The sequence below is a fragment of the Phaethon aethereus genome (assembly GCF_964289735.1).
Source record: "Phaethon aethereus genome assembly, chromosome: 13".
Classification (NCBI taxonomy): Eukaryota; Metazoa; Chordata; class Aves; order Phaethontiformes; family Phaethontidae; genus Phaethon; species Phaethon aethereus.
The window spans coordinates 1,940,300-1,960,458 of record NC_138589.1 but is presented as its reverse complement, the minus strand read 5'-3'; the positions used below and the strand labels follow the sequence as shown (position 1 = coordinate 1,960,458).

Genomic DNA, 20,159 nt, shown 5'->3' with positions numbered 1-20,159 from the left:
TGAAATGAAGCTCCTTCCCCACAGGGGCTTTGCCCGGCCCTCCACCAGCCAGGTCCCCCCACTCAGCACAGACATCTCTCCACTCAGGTCCTCCACCCGGCCCGAGAGGCACCGGGGCTGGGCCCGAAACCCACCAGCGAGATTCCACTTCGCTACCGTGCCGCAGCAGGTGGGAAGACGGACACACGGAGAGAGGTGAAATCCAGCTGAACTGAGAGCAGAAGGGAGCTTGGCCACTCGTGCTTGCACGCGAGGAGGTGGCAACTGTCACTCCAGGACAGCCATGAGGAGATGCAGTTCCCGAAAGGCACTACCATGGCGGCCGCTGAGCCCAGACTTGTTCTTTACAATGTTGCTGATGTTTTTCAGCTGCTTGTAGCACAGCTTGCATTTATGGAGCCTGCAAAAAAAAAAAAAAAAAAAGAGACAGCAGACACAGCATGAATCCTCAGCTGCTTCAGAGGCATGCTTGTTCCTGCAGCTCCAAAGATGCAACTCAAGCAGGAGAGAAAACACAAGCCCTGCAAACGGGCTGGAAGAGACTGAAACGCGAGCGTGGCTCTGCAGAAACACCACGTATTCAGCCCACGTCCTGGTGACACAGGAGAATGGCATCCACATACGGGCTCTTTCACTCCTCTTGTCCCCTTTGGCAGCAAAGTCCAGGGAGGAAGGAGGTGCTGGTTTTGGAGGGCCAGTTCTCAGAGCAGAGCTATTGCTGTGAATGAACTGGAAATCAAGGGTCCAGCTGACAACTCAGGCGTCTTGTGAGGTAGAGGGTGAAGCCACCTTTGTTTAGGTATGACATAATACACAGGGACAGAGGGAAAAGCAGTCTTTGGTCTTTTTCTTGGAGCAGGAGGGTTTGGCGTTTGCAGACAAAAGGGAAGACATGCCCAGTCTAGTATAAAAACCTCAGTGGTGAGGAGCAAAGCTCACCAAAGAGGAAGGCTGGTTCAAAAAGGGAGCAAGCAGAGGTAAGTGCCTCACCTTTCCTCTCTGCTGATGTCCACTCCAACAGAAGGTGGTGCAGCAAGGATGTCTGTGATCAGTGGCAGGAATCTCTGGAGAATGAGTTTTAGGGAGGTGCAGCCTGTCTGCACATAACTGAAAGACAAACAGAGAATCGCGTCCCACTTGAACGTCATTCCTGTCCTCCCAGCACACAGCCCTCACTCATATCCAGTCACAGGGGATAACCTACTCGGACAACCCCCCTCCACCACCAGTAACCTGGCAAGGAGAGCCATGGCAAGTACCAACACATCTTGGTGCGAGTCAAGGCTGACAAAGTGAGCCCTTTCAAAAGGTCCTGGCATATACCCTGCTAAGTGGGAGCCTTCTGCTTATGAGCAGAGATGTCCTGCCAAGGGGGCTTGGCAGGAGCCTCTCTCCCAGCAGGAAGGGCAAAAACTCCATCTTAAAAGAAAGGCTGCATTTTTTTTGCTGCCTAACAATGAGGTTCAGAGCAATCTTCTAAGTGACCCCAAGGACTTCACTCCCCTTGTCCCAAGTCAACAGTTTCATTCCCACCAGTGCGCTGAGCCCACTTGTTTTACATCGACTCGACCGCTCCTGGCTGCCAGAGCTGCCTTCGGTCCAACACACCTACGCCGAACCTCAATATCCTGCTCTCCTTGCCCGTGCATACTTTCCATATCTTTTACCCCACACACTTGGCAACTCCACTGCTCTTTTCCAGGCGCTGTATCGGCATTATACTGTATCTGCTGTGATTTTTCAGGATTTTCTTTCAGCTACAAAATACCCCATGGAGCTCTCCTGTGAATATCCACACCTTGACCCCAAGCACACCATGTTCTTGGGGCCTCACCTTTCATATTTACTTTGGAGTAGTTTCTCTATCTGCGGCAGAACTATAGTACACAAATCCAGCTTCCAGAGAGACCTGGGAAAAAAAGACACATTCTGAAACTGGAGATTGAGGCTTTACAAGGCTGAGTCAACACAAATAATGCTTTCTGGCAAAAAAGTCCAGCAGCAGCACTCACTTTTACTGAGCAAGTTCACTGACTCCCTCTTGTGATAGAAAGCGGCAGGTTCTGACATAATTTTATTAACTCTCAGCAGAATCACTTTATGAAGCCTTAAGACTTCGATTTTCCTTGTGAGACATTATTTGCCTACAGAAAAGGCCCCATACAACTCCAGCAGCCACTGGCACTGCAGACTTCAAGATCCAACTACGAGCACACGCATTTCACACTGCCATGGCCCACTGGATGTGACGCAGGTACAATACAGCGCTCCCGACGCCCAGCAAGGTGGGTCTCGGGTATCCCAGGGGCTGCCCCCACCCAGGACTCACGCTTTTTGGTTGACAATATTCAAGAGGTCCACGACAACAGACAGATCGTTGATTGCCACTGCAGAGTCCACAGAGTTCTGAGAGAGAGGAGGAAAAGAAGTTGTCTATTGCAAAGCTCAAACTGGCTAGACTAATGCAATTAGTCTAGAGAGAACAAGTCTGATGAGGAGCAGCTGAGGGAACTGGGGTTGTTCAGTCTGGAGAAGAGGAGGCTGAGGGGAGACCTTATTGCTCTCTACAACTGCCTGAAAGGAGGTTGTAGTGAGGTGGGTGTTGGACTCTTCTCCCAAGTAACTAGTGATAGGACGAGTGGAAATGGCCTCAAGTTGTGCCAGGGGAGGTTTAGGCTGGATATTCGGAAAAATTTCTTTACTGAGAGAGTGGGACAGGCTGCCCAGGGAGGTGGTGGAGTCACCATCACGGGAAGTATTCAAAAAACACGTGGACGTGGCACTTCAGGATATGGCTTAGTGGGCATGGTGGTGTTGGGTTGATGGTTGGACTTGATGATCTTAAAGGTCTTTTCCAACCTTAATGATTCTGAGATTCTGTGAATTACTATCAAGTGCCACTTTTCAAAAACAAGGTAGAAGAAACGTGGACTTGGACTTGGCTAGGAAAGAGAAGATAACTCTCACGTGAGAAAGTCTTCTCCACGTTTCTTTGTGACCATTCAACCACAGGTGGGACAGAGCAGCACTCTGCAATGTACCACTGGGAACAAAAGCTGTGAGAACTCGCATTTCATGCGAGAGGCAGAACTGGCCCCAGACAAGCCAAAAAAGCTGCTCAGCTGCTCCCCTCATGAGCCTCAGGTATCTCCACATCCTTGCCTTGATGTCACCGGTGCTCCATACAGCCCGCACGGTGTCCAGATTCTTGTGACGGCTGGTGAGCACCACACACATAGTCTCGTGGCCTTTCCTGATCTGGGACATGGCTTCCTCATCCACGAGCTCAGTCTGGCTTTGGTTTTTCACAGCCTGAAAGTACAGACATCAATGGAGGAGCGGTAACAGAGCAGGATGGCACAGAAGCGTAGGAGCTTTCTCCAGCCTAGGAGAGACACTATTTTGTTGTACAGAGTGCCAGTAAATAATTACTTCCTTGCACTAAACACTTTGAAATGGAAATGCTCAATTTGTTCCAATTTCAGCTACTTCTCTTTTGCCTCTTCTACTGCGTCAATCACAAGTATGTTTTAAGCTTTGGAAAAACCATCAAAATTGAAAAAAGTTAATTGTAAGTAAGCTTTCAAAATCGGTATGTTTTGATGAAGAAACGTTTTCATGCAAACCCTGTTTTTTATTGCAAAATGTTCATCTGAAATCAACAAATTTTATTACAAAGCATAAATCTTGCACAATTTATTAGACTCTCCATTCGATTCCAGCCCACAACATGCTGGGATCTCTCTTCGTCTGCTCACATTTAGAATTCGGGAGCATGAGGATGCTCTGGTCCTTCTCCGTTTTTGGGACCAGGAATACCTCCTAAGCGAGGCCAAGAGGCCTCTGAAACGCAAGAGGGAAAGAATCATGAAATAATGTATGTATGTGTAATGGCAGACACCAATTTTCTAAACAAATCACTGTCCAGCATGTGGAATTGTTCAGTGTCTTTGGCTCATCGCTTGCTCTCTGCTTTGATAATCGTTCTTGGTGAGCATGGATCAGTGCTGCTGTGCTCGCAGCAGCCTGCTGTCGGTTGCAATGGGGGCCAAGTCCAGCAACCCTGCCGTGCTAATTCCACAGGAACTACAAGTCAAAGCAGTTGGGAGGCAGGAGAGCAAGGCAGGAGAGCAAGGGAAAGCAGGAGGCAACACGTTCTCATTCAGTCCTGAGGACTGCAGGCTGCAGAAAGCAACCTAAGACACTTCTGCACCTCAGAGAACCTCCTTCCTGATGCCATCCGACACAGACATCGGCTGGGTATTTTTGTTCAGGGACACTTACTGGTAGAAAGTCAGAGGCCTTCAGGCCAATGGGCTCATTCCTGGCTGCAGGAATCACCGATGGCTCTGTTCTGGTCAAAGGAGTTGAGGATGCAATCGGTGGCCTCTGTACTGGATCAGGCTGCAGGAGAAATTGGGATAAAAGCTCTAGCCGCAACAATCTGGCCCTAGTCTGGTGTCCTTTTTTTCCTGACCTGCTTTCCTCTCACAACAGGGTCCTAATGCAGAAGCAGTGTCCAATTTGCTAGCATAGTTTAAGAGGCAATAAAGTATCTCTCAGGTACACACCAAGATGTAATTAAGGTTTGCAAACAACATGGAGATGCCCCAGCAGAAGTGCCAAGTGCTGTCACTGTTATCAGCATCCAAAATTAGGGCAACAGGCCGTGGCCAGCCTGACGGCAAAGAGAGAATTCTAAATCACGTAACCCGGCCCCTTGGCTGCTTGTGATTTTGGGTACAAAATAGCTGCAGTTCAAGCACTTCTGGAAATCTGGCACTTGGTTCTCTTCAGAGTGCCTCAATTTTGAGATTCAGGGAGAAACACCACTGCAAATGTGAGAAGCGAACAAAAGCCATAGAGCCATTGCCTGTTGGAGGCTTGGCCTTTGGTTCTACTGCTCAGGCAAGACATGGGGCACGACACAGACCGGAGCTGCACTTTTACTGCTCTTCAGTAATCAGCCTGATTAGAAATCGTAAAGTCTCCAGCACTCACATATCTTGGGAGTGTGAACAGCTATTAACAGATGATACAGTACGTACAAGTTCTTGCTTTGGCAATGGGGTCTGGACATCCGCAGCTTGGCTGGGCTTCAGTGCTTCCTTTGCAGTTACAGGTTCTATCAAGATGGAAAGAAGTGGGAAAGCAGAAACTGTTCATTCCTTTCAGGAGACACTTGAGAGCAAAAGTTCTGTATAGCTAGACTACAAGTAGTCATTTCTGCAGACATGCAGCTCTCCCTCTGTTGAGGGTCATTAACCCCATTCCCACCAAGGGGTATTTTTCACACTCACCTTCCTCAGGAGGGGCTGGAAAGGGCTCGTTGTTTCGAGGAGGAGTTCGACCTACGGAAAGACAGAAAAAAAATAAAGGAGCATCCAAGGCTACAGATTAGCGGTAGGTCAGCCTTGGAGCTGGGAGATCAACAACTCCACAGATTAGGGTAATCAGTGACATGGCAAGCAGAGTTATCTCCTTCAGACCTTGACGCTACTGTCGAGTTTAGCCAAAGGCTTTCAGCCTTCATGGCTGGGAGGGACAAAACTGACCCATGTAGTTCACTGCCACTGTAAAGGTGTAGAGCACAACACATTATATTAGAAAAAATTCACCTCCCACTAAATTGATTTACCTTAAGTAAAATAATGACTATTAATTCCTTATAAAAAGTATTCATTTTTCTCATTTACATAAAAATGAGATAGAGGCATTGTACTATGCCTCTTAAACAACAATCTCTGCTTTAACAAAACATTTTGCCTTTCCTTCTTTAATGGAAGCTGCTGATTTTATACCTATCAAAATTCTAAGCTAATAAAGATCCTGTAACACAGTAGTCCTCCTTCATCAGGACAGGAAGGCAGCATGCTTACAATGGAGCTGTGGATTCTGAGCTAGGCTTTGACCAGACATCACTGCACCCTAGCAAAGGTGCTACCTTCCAGCAGTTCACCAACATGATCTGTGGTTCAGTATCCAAGCACAGAAAATTAAATAAAAGTTTTCTAAACTCTCCCAGTCACACACAGAGCCTCTATTATAGTAAGCCAAAGCTCACTTCTGCTGAACCAGTTTAGCACCTACAGCTCTAATCCAAACAACACTCAAAAGCACAATAAACCCTGGTACTGACAAATAGCGTTCTTGGGCTGGAAGATCTCTTTGTAATCCTCCGGGTTCTGGATCTCAGCCTTTGATTCCTTCTCATCCCGGTCATCTTCGCTGCTGGGACTGCGCCTCTCACTCTCCGAGTTGTGCTTCACTCTGCTGTGGAAAAAAGAGATGCTGTCAGGGCAAGTCATATGGACTCAGAGAGAGTGAGAGCACTAAGGTCCTTGTACATTTCCTTAAAATCCCGAAATTCAACAAGCCAGCAGATCCCCTTACCTTTGTGGCTTGTTGCAGCTAGTTGAGGGCCTGTCATAGATGCGGCGAAGAGAGGACCCCGTGGGAGTAGGCGGCACAAGAGGCTCATCGTCCCTGATCAGCCCGTGAGGAATGGAACCCGACTTTGTGACTCTGCTGAGATCCACAACGAAGGAAGAGACTGTGCTTTGTGCAAAGGAAACTCCTATCTGCAGAAGGAAAATATCAAGGTAATTCACCAGGGAGCAGGGTGCATGCCAGCCTTTTTGAGAACAGGCACGATGGAGTGACCCTGAGCAACCGTGCTTGAGAACTTCTCAGTTCAGTGCTTTGGCTTTTTCAAAGTGAAGCTGCCAATGTTTTATGAAAGGCTGTGATAAAACTTTTGTCAAGCGTAGTTTCTCAATACTGATCAAACCAACCCCCAGTTCTTTCCTCAAGAAGCCAAAGAGAGACAAAGAGGAGCATGAGGCTGCTGAAGCAAAAGCACACAAGATTTAAGTGCTGGGGACACTGCAAGCCCTGGCCACTTACAGTTTGACATAAACTTAAAGGTCAGGAGGCATGCAAGGAGGCAGGAGGATTTTATCTCGCGTTTCGCAGCCACCTCCCCCACTCCTCAGGAGCAGTAGCTTACCAGCTGGTTGTTGCAGATAGATAAGTCAGCTACTTTTCCCCAGTTCACCAAGACCACATCAAAACAGCGCTCTGGCTCCCAGCCATACACACGCAGCGAATCTTGGAAGCCACTATACAAGCAACAGCCATCTGGGTTGAAGAGCACACACCTGGGAGGAAGGCAGGTGGAGAATTAGGCCCAGCTTTCCAACCTTGCTCAGTCCCAACAAGGACCCCAGGGCTGTATCGCTGACTTGACTGAACGCCTCCAGCCCCGTTTCTAACAAGGAATCCACCAATCTGGTGTTCACCTGTGCAACCTGGTGGGTCTGTGCAACACCTCCAGCAGCTCAAACTTCTCCTCAGTAAACACTCTCTTTCAGGAAATCTTCCCTCCCCACCCACTTTAGTCTCTGCCTAGTACGCTGCAGCAGGAATTTAATATACCTGACAGGCGTAGCCTCCTCTTCAATACAGCTCACAACCTGAAACTTCTCCAAGTCCCAGAAGCGAACAGTCCTGTACACACAACAGAACAACAACAACAAAAAAAATCAGAGTCATTTAGGTTAAGATCATCAAGTCCAACCATAAACCTAACACCGCTAAGTCCACCACTAAATCACGTCCCTAAGCACCACATCTACACGTCTTTTAAATACATCTGGGGTGGCGACTCAGCCACTTCCCTGGGCAGCCTGCTCCAGTGCTTGACAGTACTTTAAGTGAAGAAATTTTTCCTAATATCCAATCTAAACCTCCCCTGGCGCAACTTGCGGCCATTTCCTCTTGTCCTATCACTTGTTACATGGGAAAAGAGACCTTAACACTCTCTACAGCTACCTGAAACCCCTTTCAGGTAGTTGTAGAGTGTGATAAGGTCTCCCCTGAGCCTCCTTTTCTGCAGGCTAAACAACCCCAGTTCCCTCAGCCGCTCCTTGTCAGACTTGTTCTCCAGACCCCTCACCAGCTTCGTTGCCCTTCTCTGGACACGCTCCAGGACCTCAATGGCCTTCCTGTAGTGAGGGGCCCAACATTGAACACAGGATTCGAGGTGCAGCCTCACCAGTGCCAAGTACAGGGAGACGCTCATCCCTCTAGAAATCTGCTGTAGGATCCAGTATCGAAATAATATGCTAATAGCTGGAATGACTTTCGCTGTTGCGCACATATGATGAACCTACACAGAAGGCTAGTCTAGCCGAGATCGTGAATCCAGCCACAGATGCTTAGAGGCTCTAGATATAGATAGGTATTGAGAGCTGACTCCGAGCTAAGGGCACCCTGCTAGCTGAGCAGGACTGCTTGCTGTTCAGATAGGATGTCAGCTGGATTAATGAGATGCTTGAGGCTATCACATTGTTTTCTAGTGTTGCAGAAGGTGCCATCAATTTTGGATGAGAAGGAAAGATCTCCATGTTCTGCACATCACAGATGTGACATGCTGCTGACTAGATGTCAGGCTCTGGCAATGGCAGGTTTGAGTTGTGTGACGTTCCTATTTTCCACATTCCTAAAAGCGAGTGCATTGGGAAAGGGAACCAACATATACAATTACCTTCTTTCCCCCTCCCCTTATGTACCTGTCAGAGCTGCCAGAAGCCAAAAGGTATTCATTGGGATGGAATTCAACCACATTTACTGGGCCGGTATGTCCTGTAAACTCAAACATTATCTTCCCAGCAGCCAGATCCCACAGCTGGAAGAAAGAACAGAGACACTATTGAAAAGACTTAACGTTAAAGAATTCCAATACACTTTGGATTTCCCTGTACTGGCAACCTTCTAATGTTTCCACCCCTCCACGAACAGACTCAAGTTTGTCAAAGAAAGCAATCATCAGGGAAGGAGTACCGTCCCAGACATTTAAGGCTTTATTTTTTTCCTCTGGTGTTTTTTGCCATTCTTTTAAATTGTCTATTCAGTTTTTATTCCTAATTCGTTCCTTGGAAGCTTTTGTTTTATATTTAGACTGGGATAAAATACTGCAGTTCCACCTGTCCCTGCAGATTAAATTTTGAAAGCAAAGCAAAAACCCTGAATCCTTTAGCAATTCATTCTTCCTCTGCTACAGTCTCCATCGAAAAGTGGAGTGAAATGACTGATCAGTTTCACAGAATCACAAGGTTGGAAAGGACCTTTAAGATCATCAAGTCCAACCATCAATCCAGCACCACCATGTCCCCTAAACCATGTCCTGAAGCGCCACATCCACACGTTTTTTGAACACTTCCAGAGATGGCGACTCCACCACCTCCCTGGGCAGCCTGTTCCAATGCCTGACCACCCTCTCAGTGAAGAAATTTTTCCTAATATCCAATCTAAACCTCCCCTGGCGCAACTTGAGGCCATTTCCTCTTGTCCTATCACTAGTTACTTGGGAGAAGAGACCAACACCCTCGTCGCCACAACCCCCTTTCAGGTAGTTGTAGAGAGCGATAAGGTCTCCTCTCAGCCTCCTCTTCTCCAGACTAAACAACCCCAGTTCCCTCAGCCGCTCCTTGTCAGACTTGTTCTCCAGACCCCTCACCAGCTTCGTTGCCCTTCTCTGGACACGCTCCAGCACCTCAACATCCTTCTTGTAGTGAGGGGCCCAAAACTGAACACAGTATTCAAGGTGCGGCCTCACCAGTGCCGAGTACAGGGGCACAATCACTTCCCTACTCCTGCTGGCCACACTATTCCTGATACAGGCCAGTTTATTTCATGTGAAGCCGAAAACAAAAATCAGTCCTTTGCCCACATTCCTCCACATCACATCAGAAACAACTGAAGCCGCTGCCTCAGTCTATACTTTTCTGAATTCCTTCTCTTGCTCCGCTCAGCCCTGAGAGCAATTTTCAGATTGATCATCATGTGCCATGTGTACGACAACACACCTCTACTGAATTAACTGAGCAGAGCCAGAAACTGATATGGTGAAGCAGTCAGTGTGCTGTGGACAACCCTGTACGTTTACTGAGACGATGGAAGCCAACGTTCAGGTATCACAACTCTACCACCATCAAAACCTGAACCTTCATGCGCATAGTGCCAATGTGTCTGTTGGATAAGTGCATTTCAGCACATGCAGCTTTTTTCTGGATGCTGTGGCCCACTGGACATGATCCTCAAACAGGCTGGTCCCTGCAAAGCTGCAGGGCTCAGCCAGCTACCAACTGAAGGTGTTTATGAGTGAGTGCCGGCAATGCCTGGTAAAAAGACAATCCCAGCATTCCTGGGAGCACATAAAGAGGGTGTCACAATAAATTACCTTTACAGTGTGATCAGCAGCAGCAGAGGCTAACCATTTCCCATCAGGACTAAAGCGGAGACACCGAACTGCTTCTGTGTGACCCTGAAATAAGAAAAAATAAATAGCTTTTTTTTTTTTTCTTTTCTTTCTTCCTTTGGAGGGAATTCTGGCTTTTGTCTTTCAATCCTATAAGATATAATAAAATAAAGTAACTGTTTTGCAGAGTCCACAGCTCGCAGAACACTAAACACTACAGGCAAGAGCTGATACCCATCTAAATGGGTGTAATCTCTCTCATCTAGACATTTCTGGCATCAGTTTAAGCATGGTAAATACAGATGTGGCTTAATAAGAATCAATTTTAAATTACACAGCTTTATGGGTGGTCAGATGGAAGTGCTGTGCCATTAAGCTGGTTTCTAAATGAAATTAATATACAGCAAGTTCTTTGGGTAGAAAAAAGCCTCGAGAATAGAACCATGTCGGTGCAGCGGGGACTTGCACAGTCACGTCAGTCGCAGTATAAAGAAACACTCATGGATGCTCTCCATTCCCCAACCAGACTATAGTACATTAACTCTCATGATGTCCATTCCATAATTCCCCACACAGTTCACAGAGGCCTGCAGAGATTTGCCAGGCCGTTTCACAAAACGCGCAGATCTTTTTATACTGGAAAACTAGGCAGTTAATTGTACATAAACACTTTAAGGTTTGCTCACAAGTCCTCGACAGAAATATCTTTCCCCTCTTCACCTGAAAGTTAATGAAGCATTTTACCTTGTACCTGAAGACACAGCCTTTTCTTCTTACATCCCAGAGCTAAAGGGAAGAAAAGCAAACACAAGATATGCTTAGAGCAGCATGTGGGGAGCCCAAGAGTCACATCAGAACAAAAGCTCTCCCTGTCACCAAGCTGATAAAACACTGCAGAATGAAAACGCTGAAGGGGCTGTTGAACCCCTGTTTGCTTCAGGGGTATTTCCTAACCTAATTTCCCTGAGTGAGAATAACTTCTGTAAGGTATTTCTTACCACAGAAGCTCAGTTCCTACAGTCAAATACCAGCCTGATGAAGCAGATGCAATCCACAGCAATCAGGACATCTGCGCTTGCTGACATCAGGTCTCGGCTGGCCCCTAACTCAGAGCCACATTCCACAACAGAGGAGTCACACTCATGAGCTACCTCTGAAAAATACACTCACAGATTTCACAAGCACTCACAAGTACACCTGCCCACACACATGGAAATGATGATGTACAACATCTACCATCAGCTTGGCACAAAACACGTTCTGGCACTCTTCAAAATAAAGATATTGCAAGTAAAGAGAGCAATCTCTAGGGGAAGCTGGGTTTTACCTTAATGTTTGTGTCCAAAGAGCCAGATGCCACAAAGCTTCCAAAAGGATGGAAATCAAGGCTGCAGATATTCGCTTTGTGACCAAGTAAGGTACGAAGAACTGGGAAAAGGAGCAGCAGAGCAGGAAGAAGGAACAAGGAGCAAATATTTAGTAGTTCATTTCATCAAAACAGCATGCAGAAGTTTAACCATACCATCCTCACCATTAAGCAGATGGTAATACAATGTACATTAGATATGCTACATACCGTTTATTCACCTGTATACATTATTTTATGGAAAACGTTTCTGACTTTACCCTTCCAATACGATGCAACAGCGATAGCAGCCTCATATTCAATGATCCTAATGAAATTCCTGTCCTTAGGGGTGGAAACTATGAACAAAACTCAGAGGTCTCCATTTTGAGAATAAAACTAAAAAGCCACACTTTGAGGCAGCTGTCAGGCAGTGTATCTTTCCACTTGTGACACAGAGAGCAAAATGAGGGGGCGAGGAACAACACAGTTTTAGCCATGAAACAAAAGGAACATTTGATTGCCTGCACTGTTCACCTTGCAGCTATTAGACAGACCCTTTCCTGAGACTCTGCACCCCTGTCCAGGCACATGCCTGACTTCCACCTCTTATGTTCCAGTATTTGCAGTGGACTCATCCAATTGTCCCTTGCAAGAAGCATCCCAAAGACTGGGAAGGGACACTCAGGAAGCGCGAGACAAAAATGATCATGGTGCTTCAGCAAGGCATCAACCAACACCCCTTGTAATTCTGGAAAACAGAAAGGACCAGTAGAACTGGTACACCGCATCTCTGAAAGCAGAGACAAATGCAGAACTCAACTTCGAGAAAGAAAAACTGCACTTAGATAATGTAAGTGAGGCAATCCCTCTACATCATCCATCATCTGAGACAGTCTGATGATTCCCCTGGCAGAAATTAGCTCTTGAGCCATATCTGGAGTGGTCATTTGCACACACTGGCTCATAGGTCTCCTAATTAATTCAGCCAGCTCAGTTACTCTCCACTGGTACAGCCAAACTATTTTATAACCGGACTGATTCTAACTGTCTGAATGACAAAAGCGCTATTTATTATTTATGCCGCCTGCTGTTTGCCTTATTAGCTCAGGCAGTGTAAGTCTATTTTCAATACACATTCTTTCTATGAACAAGGAGCAACTATAAGAAATATTCAGTCATTTTACGGTATTCCTGCTGGAACGCACTCAAGTGATTCATGATACCTTTGCAAACTTCTTCAAGGATTTGAGAAAAATGCAATAAATAAAACATGACTCAACAGTTGGCCTTTAAAGGATCAGAGCTCGATGAGTTCATAGCTTTTACAATTTATTAAAAATTAGGTCTTTGTCTATTTATATGGCCATGCAAGAGCAGAAGAGGAGAAAAATCACTTGAGGAAAAAAAAAGAAAAGTTAGAACCTAAGAACAAGAGGTCAGCAAGCGGGGGATTCCTGGACTTGTGCAGAACCCAATAGTCTTAAAACTTCCAATTTGATTTTAGATCCTTTTATTAAGGTTGACAATTTTAAGCTAAGACTCTGAATACACATGCCTAGTCTATCGATGCACAGAGCCTGTTCTGGAATATAGGTTTCAACACACTCGGGTCAAAACCTAGAAACTAGTTCCTCAAATCAGTCTCCACAATACACATACAAATTTCTGCTCAAGCACACACACACAGCTCTACAGTCTCAGTAAGAAGTGCATAAAAGCCCTCTAAGAGGGGTGGGAATTAAGATGAAAGCAATGCCAGGCTCCTGTTCCTTCCTAAGTTAGGAACCTTCTGGGTCAGCGTCGATATTAAGCCTAAGGATATTCCAAAAAGCATGCGTTAACAGAAGTGAAAACTCATTGAAACATACTTTTGGCAGCTTCCAGGTCCCAAACTCGAATGGACCCTGACTGGGACCCTGCAACAATGAGCTCCTCATTCGTATTGATCTGTAGGCTCTCAATGGGCGTTGTATGGCCTGTCAAGCTCTGCAAAGAAAATCACGAGTCACAATCAACAGCTACTGCCACAGCCCTGTCCACAGTGGCGTTGTTCATACTCAACTGGTAACAGGTATTTCACCATGAGCTGGGACCACTTGGCTGTGCCGCTGGTCCTTTCTCCTCATCAGTTACCAGTACGGTAGAGCATCCTAAAGACCATGACTGCATATGGCACCGTGCACGTACCTTCCGAGTTATCCCCCTTTCTGGGGCACACTGACTAATTTTTAAAGGATGCATCAACAGAGACATGGGTAGTTAAACATTAGGTGCGGATGCCCAGACAAGGTTGACACATGCTTACATTATAAAAATTATGCTGTGCAAGCGCAACGGCGCCGTGTTTGCTCTTAAATGGGTCACGTAAGTGTCATGAACTGGTTACAAAATCAAAGCAAGAGCGAAATCAGGGCTACTTCGAAACCTTCACATAAGCAAGGAGCCCTATGTTGCTGCCAGCAATGGGTGTCACAGTGGAACGGCGCTATTACTGAAGTATTAACTTGAGGCATAAGGTAGTCATTCACATGTATGCAGCTCTTTTCATCCTTGAGCATCTAAAAGCTTACAAACTACATAAGTATTTTTGAAAAGGCCAGTATTTAATTAAAACACAAGAATATTTAAAACTAGCTCTAGAAAACCAATACCACTATTGTAGATTTTTTTGCTTGTCAATTAAGTAGTATTCCATCCTCAAATAGGTACGCTAGCTCTGTGCCTCCAACACATATACAGAGCTGGGAACACCAGCTGAAACCTGCCCCTTCTGATGAGGATTTCTCAGGATTTCACATGGAACTGAAATCCTCTACATACTCTACAGCTGCGACTGTCACTGCTTACTGAGAAATAGAGCTCACACTTGAACCAAGTCACAATGCTACCTGGAAAGTTCCTCTTCTCCCTTTTCCCCAACATAGAAACATCTGAAATCTTAACAATGTAAACTCTAAAGATGAATTTCAGAGGACAAAATATATTGCACAACCCCAAAAATCAAGATTCTTCTGATATACAAGAGTGGCAGAAGTCCTCAGCAGCTCCAGTCAGTCCCCGTCTCTCAGAAACATCAGCTTCTAATGCCTGTGGTTCTCAGGACACACAGGAGAGCTACAGTGCCCTGATGCCCCAGAAAGGGCACAGAGATGTTTAGTCCTTCAACCTTCCTTCTTGTGGAAGACAATACTCTGGTTTCAAACTACTGTCTGTCACCACCAAGGGCCTGGAAAGACACAGCTGAACTATGCAAGCAGCACAGCACTGCCAAAGGTGAGCAACATCTTTTGCACCCATTTCAACCTCTTTATACTCGACCTCTGTAAATGAGTGAAAAAATAAAGTAGACACATTCTCCTTTTAGCCTTTTTGACCCTACTTTCCCGTTTTCTTCCTCACAAGGTTCACACTGGCTAGAGAAATGCCTTCCATAACACAGTATTACTGTGGTGTTAATTAAACAAGTGACAAGGGACACTTGCTAAAGATGGTTTTCCACAACACCCACTCAAAGCAAAAAGGCTGCAGGATAGACATCTGTTAAATATATTCCCGGAGTGCTTTAGTGATCATTACTGGGGTAACCCTACTCTTTCTAACACGCTGCACCCAGCATTACTCTTCCAGCCGACAGGCAATTTAGCAAACTATTCTGACAAACTTTGTGCTGACAGCTACTGACTGTGAGACAGGTGGGAACGCATCCTACTGGGCATGTTTCCTGCTATGAGGGCAAACTCCAGGGTATAAAACCAGCCCCTGTAGCTTGCGCTATAAAACCAGTTGATCTCATACAAAACTCTGCATTTAATTACCTGTAGCCTCGTAACAGAGGGCACAATATTCATTATCTGAGCAAGCACTGGCCCAGCTGAGGCAGCCAGCCAGCCCAGATCCATTCTGGTGCAGTAGTCTCACCAGTTACTAAATTCTGTCCCTGTCTTTAGTTAGAATCTGGTCACCCAGCTTTGTGTTGGTAAACTCTATTCACAAGTCCCACAGGTTACAACCCAACAATCTTTCCGCTCATTCCCCACCCTCCATACCTCAGAATTAATATTCCTATCCCCCAAAAGATGAAAACAGGCCTGTTCTTACCATGATGCAGTTGGGCTTGTTAACTGACCATATGTTGACCCGACAGTCATCTCCTCCAGTTGCCAGCAGCCGGCCTGAACTTTTGCCCAAGACTAGTGAGGATACATTGCTGCTGTGAGCTGTGATCTCTTCTGCACAAAACAAAGCAAAGAGTTATTACAGACCAGCATAATAATTTTCATCCCATCCCTCCCAAAGGGCTAAAAAAAAACCAAAAAACAATCTTCTTCCTCCAGAAAAACTTTCCAGTTTCCACTGGACAAGCTGTAGCAACCCACTCTTCAGATAAGAAGTCACAGTATTATCTTGCTTCAAACAGTCCTTCTTGGCTCTGCCTGCTGTACTTCAGACATTTGCTGACCAAACTTCACAACTCCAGTGCTCATGTGGCTTACAAAAAGCATCTTCTCTCATTAGCAGCAGCTCGGTAGCTTTTAAAAATTCGCTCAACTGTGGCAACCTGCTCACAGAAGCTGCTTTACCTTCGGTACCCAGGTGGGTCTCAGTCAGCCGAGCTATCTTAGAAGTTGCAAAAATACGCAGCAGGCAGAATCATCTAGCAAAAGGCCCTCTAATGCAGTTCTAGAAAGCAGCAGCAGACTGTCCAACCTGAGAGGAACTGGCAGATTAGCAGCAGTACAGTTTGTTACCTTACACAGAAAAAAAAAGTCAGACTCAGCAGCAGGGATAGGTGGAGCTCCCTTCTCTGAGCTTTGGCAGAGGCTTTGCTATATTCCCACTATGTAACACAGGTGAAACTTCGCAATGCAAAGTGTGAAACTGTGACAAAGGAAGGATGAATACATATCCAAAAGGGCACAAACGAACAGACGTGACTGAAACTAAAAGACTGTTAAAAAACTGGGGCCTGAGGAGAAGCTCTGACACTGAGAGGTCTTTGCAACAATAGAACTCCAAGGAAGGGTCATCATAAAGAAGTAAGTTTGGGGCAAAAGAGAAGCCAAATGAGCATCTTTGCTTAGACATCAGATTTTTAAATCCACTCAAATTTTTGGCAGGGGCTTTTGGCACATTGTATTTACCAATTTCTTCCTCTTACAGTTCTCTCATTTGAAAGTTCACACAATCTGTATGCCTAATAGTTACGAAACTTGTTTGTAAAAAGTCTAGGTAGCAATCAATTCAGCTTTCATTCGGATTCTTTTGGTGGGAGGAGCAATCTGATCACTTCAGCTGCAACACTAATCCAAAAGGATATTAGATGGCTGCAATAATAATTGCAGGTACTTTGATCTCAAGCTCTCAGAGTGCTTTTTTCAAAGCAAAACTGTGCAACTTTCACTTTAGCTGGAGAAACACCTTTCAAATTACAAAGATAACTGGACCATAAATTACATGAGAAGGGCAAATCTGAAAATATGCTTGCATTCTGTTGAAAGACCAATCTTCCACATGACAATGCTAAAGTAAAGTATGTATGCACAGCCTTGGAGGTAACAAACAGTACAATTAGTGTTAATAGACCAACTCACTAGTTAAAATTGAAAGGATAGATGCTGAGCATTGCTGCTGAAATGAGTGTGTCAGCAGCTCCACTTTTTCCCTCCTCTTAATTTTGTTCTTAATAATGGATTGTAAGTTTAAAAGTCATTGCTGAAACATTCAACCCTCTGTTCCTAAAAGCCAGGTCACAACCTGAGGCCAGCCTTGGCCAGAAAGCATCATCTGCTCCCCCATGAAGTGCCAATTTCCTTAAATCCATAAACTTTTTTTTAATGGAATATTCGTCAGCAGATGTCACCCACCAGCTCAGTAATACTAAGCTCCCATTTAGCATCACCAAAACATTTCTAACATTCAGAACGCTTCTTGCTCTAAAGAGAATGCTAAGATGAAGCAGAGCGTAGCGAAAATGAAGATCAGGAACTTCTGCCCTCTTAAAGAGAATGAGCATTGATTGACTTCCAGCTTTTCTTATAACTGGAGTTTCAGGGATGGGAAGATAACACAGCAAACTGGCTTTCTGCTCAAAAAGATACAAAACTACTAATTCAATTATCTCAGCTCGCAGCCAAGGATACCGGATTCCTGCTAGCCAATTTCTAGACCCCAAGTCACTGGTCTAAAGCTCACGTTTCTGAGCAACCGATCACTTCCCATTGCTGCTACACATTCCTCAACAGCCCCTATGAAATTACTCATCAGTGACCAGCGAAGCAGCTAGAAATTGATAGTTGGCAACTGTTTACTACCCCTTCTGAGGAAAAATAATAGATGTAAAAGTGGCAAAGTCTCTTGCAAAGCAATTTCAAAGCCCTGCAAAGATCACTGCATCCCTGCTGCGGCAAAGAGGCCAGTGCGCCTTCTGTAACAAGTGAGCAGCAATGAAGGACAACCCCGAATGTGCTAACCTGACCTCGAGGGAACTCCTCGCTGCACCCCAGGTTCTGAAGGGAGGCTTCCATCACTCCCTTGGTTGTTCTTGTACTACCTGAGTCATGTGAGGCTGGCTAGAAATTTGGGATAGCATTACAGCAACTACTCAGAAAAAATAGAGGCCGTGACCCTTTGAAAATAGCAATGACAAGGCCCTATACTATTCCACTATGCTGCTGCGCTCTCAGAAAGGACTTCTAGAAGTTAAAAATTCCAGCCAGCAACTTGGAAAGAGGGCCGGGGCACCCACACCCAGTGCACGGATTAGCTGGTTCCTATCACAAACCGCCTCTTCCACCCCCTTCCCAGCTGGGGAAACTCCTCCGCCCTCCCTCGGCAGAGCGGCCCGGCGACACTCACGCAGCTTCCACGCCATCTTAGTGCTGACGGCCACGGCCATGTCTCAGCGCGGCGCCCCTCCGACGGGCAGGGCAAAAGCGCCGTCCTCCTCCCGGCGAGGCTCCGCCGCCCGGCCCTGCCTGGGCCGCCCCTCCGCCGGCGCGTCCTGCCGCCGCCGGGCCGCCCGCCCGAGCTTCCCCGCGGCCTACTCCTCCCCCGCGTCCCCGCGGCGCCGCCCTGGGGGCGAGAAGAAAAAAGCACCGGCCGGGGTTACGGCGACGGCCACGCCATGCCTGGCCGGGGAGCGGGAAGGCCGCGCCGAGGCGGCGGCGGCGGGCAGGTGCCCAGCCCTCCGCCCGGCCCGGCAGCGGCGCGGAGAGAGGCCTCACCGCTGACGACCATCACGGTAGCGACGGGCCAGCGGGGAACCCCGCGGGCGGTGCCGGGCGGGAAGCGCTCCGCGGGCCGCCACAGCCTCACCGGGCAATGAGGAGAAGCAGGCGGCGCCCGGAGCTGCCAGGGGGACGCTCGAACGTCGGCTGGCGACCGTGCTCGGCGGGACCGGCCCGCCCGCCTCGGCTCTACTGCCAGCGGCTCCGGTAACAGCGGACCCCCACCCGCCCCCCCCCTCCCCCCGGCGCGGCCGCCTGACAACCTGCCCCTCACAACAAACCTCGGCCACGCCCCGCCTCCGCCCGGCCTCCGCCAATCAGAACTACCGCCCCCCGACCAATCCCCGACGTCGCTGAGCCACGCCGCGACGAACCGGGCAGTTGCCCAGTTTCCGCGCGCCGTTCGGCCAATAAGAACTGAGGGAGGGGCGGTCGCCTTAGCGACCGCAGAGCGGCCAGCCATTCGCAACGCAGCTTCTTGGCGGAGCCTTTCAAGCACGGCCAATAGGGAGGGCGGCGCGCTGGAAGTTGTGGGGCTGCCCTTTTGTGGCGGGGTGGAGGTGGGCTGTCCTGAGGGCCGGTGTCGGGCAGCGGGGTTGGGCGCTGCCGCTTCTCGGCCGGCCGGGACGCTGCAGGGCCCCTTAGAGCAGAGCCTCCATGGGGGCAGCCTAGAGGTTCTTCCCAGGCCTTCTGCCCCTGGCCTGTGGCCGGTGTGTCCCCAGGAGGCGATTCCCCTCGTCGGGTGTCATGGGCACAGCCCTGGGCTCCCGAGGTGCCCCTTTTCTGTGTCCTTCTATCAGGCAACGCTGGCACCAGCTTCTCTTACTATGCCCAGCGAGTCAGGCCCACCAGGGCCTCGGGTCGTTTCTCCTCACAGGGGAGCCATACTAGGTGCTCTACAGCCCGGCTGCCATGGAGTCACGCCGCTTCTACTCTTTACTCCCTGTCTCTGAAGCCAGTTACTCCATTAAAAGAGGAAATCAAATTAAGTCTGATGGTAGTCCTTGATAATATGTATTAGCTGATTTTTTGGCAGCTGCTATGTCCCTAGTGCCTGTAAAAGGATTTTAAGATTAATTTGTTCTGGTGTCTTTTCTGGTATTGAACTAACACTGATGAGACCATAACCACAGGCTTGCTTGCTCCTTTTTTACTCCTTCTGTTTAGAGACTTCAGGGTTTCCTTTCTCCCCAGTTCCCAGAGGTCCCTTAGTCCTTCAGCAGTTCAGTCCTTGTGATTTGGAAAATGTTTTGGCTAGTTCCTGAAATTCTTCCTGTTCCTTTTCAGTAGTGTGTTCTTATCAGAATACCTCTCTATCTCAGTG

The 20,159-nt window shown here is 47.4% G+C and overlaps 1 protein-coding gene across 2 annotated transcripts; it reads right to left on the bottom strand.

Moving 5' to 3' along the window:
• Nucleotides 1–200: 200 nt before the first annotated feature.
• Nucleotides 201–18,504, bottom strand: KATNB1 (katanin regulatory subunit B1; the record flags this gene model as incomplete). 2 transcript variants are annotated; one of them, XM_082005525.1, is made up of 19 exons in its annotated part: nt 201–400; nt 991–1,107; nt 1,835–1,909; nt 2,330–2,406; nt 3,163–3,312; nt 4,285–4,394; nt 5,045–5,125; nt 5,301–5,351; nt 6,140–6,270; nt 6,394–6,581; nt 7,010–7,160; nt 7,438–7,509; nt 8,574–8,689; nt 10,244–10,327; nt 11,006–11,047; nt 11,589–11,689; nt 13,478–13,595; nt 15,708–15,838; nt 18,465–18,504. In XM_082005525.1, 19 exons carry the CDS (start codon nt 18,502–18,504, stop codon nt 268–270), a joined length of 1,968 nt encoding a protein of 655 aa, XP_081861651.1. In that variant the 3' UTR covers nt 201–267. The 2 variants fall into 2 exon arrangements, with proteins under 2 accessions (XP_081861651.1, XP_081861650.1); XM_082005524.1 differs by having other exon boundaries at nt 4,285–4,404; nt 5,049–5,125.
• Between the last annotated feature and the right edge of the window lie 1,655 nt (nt 18,505–20,159).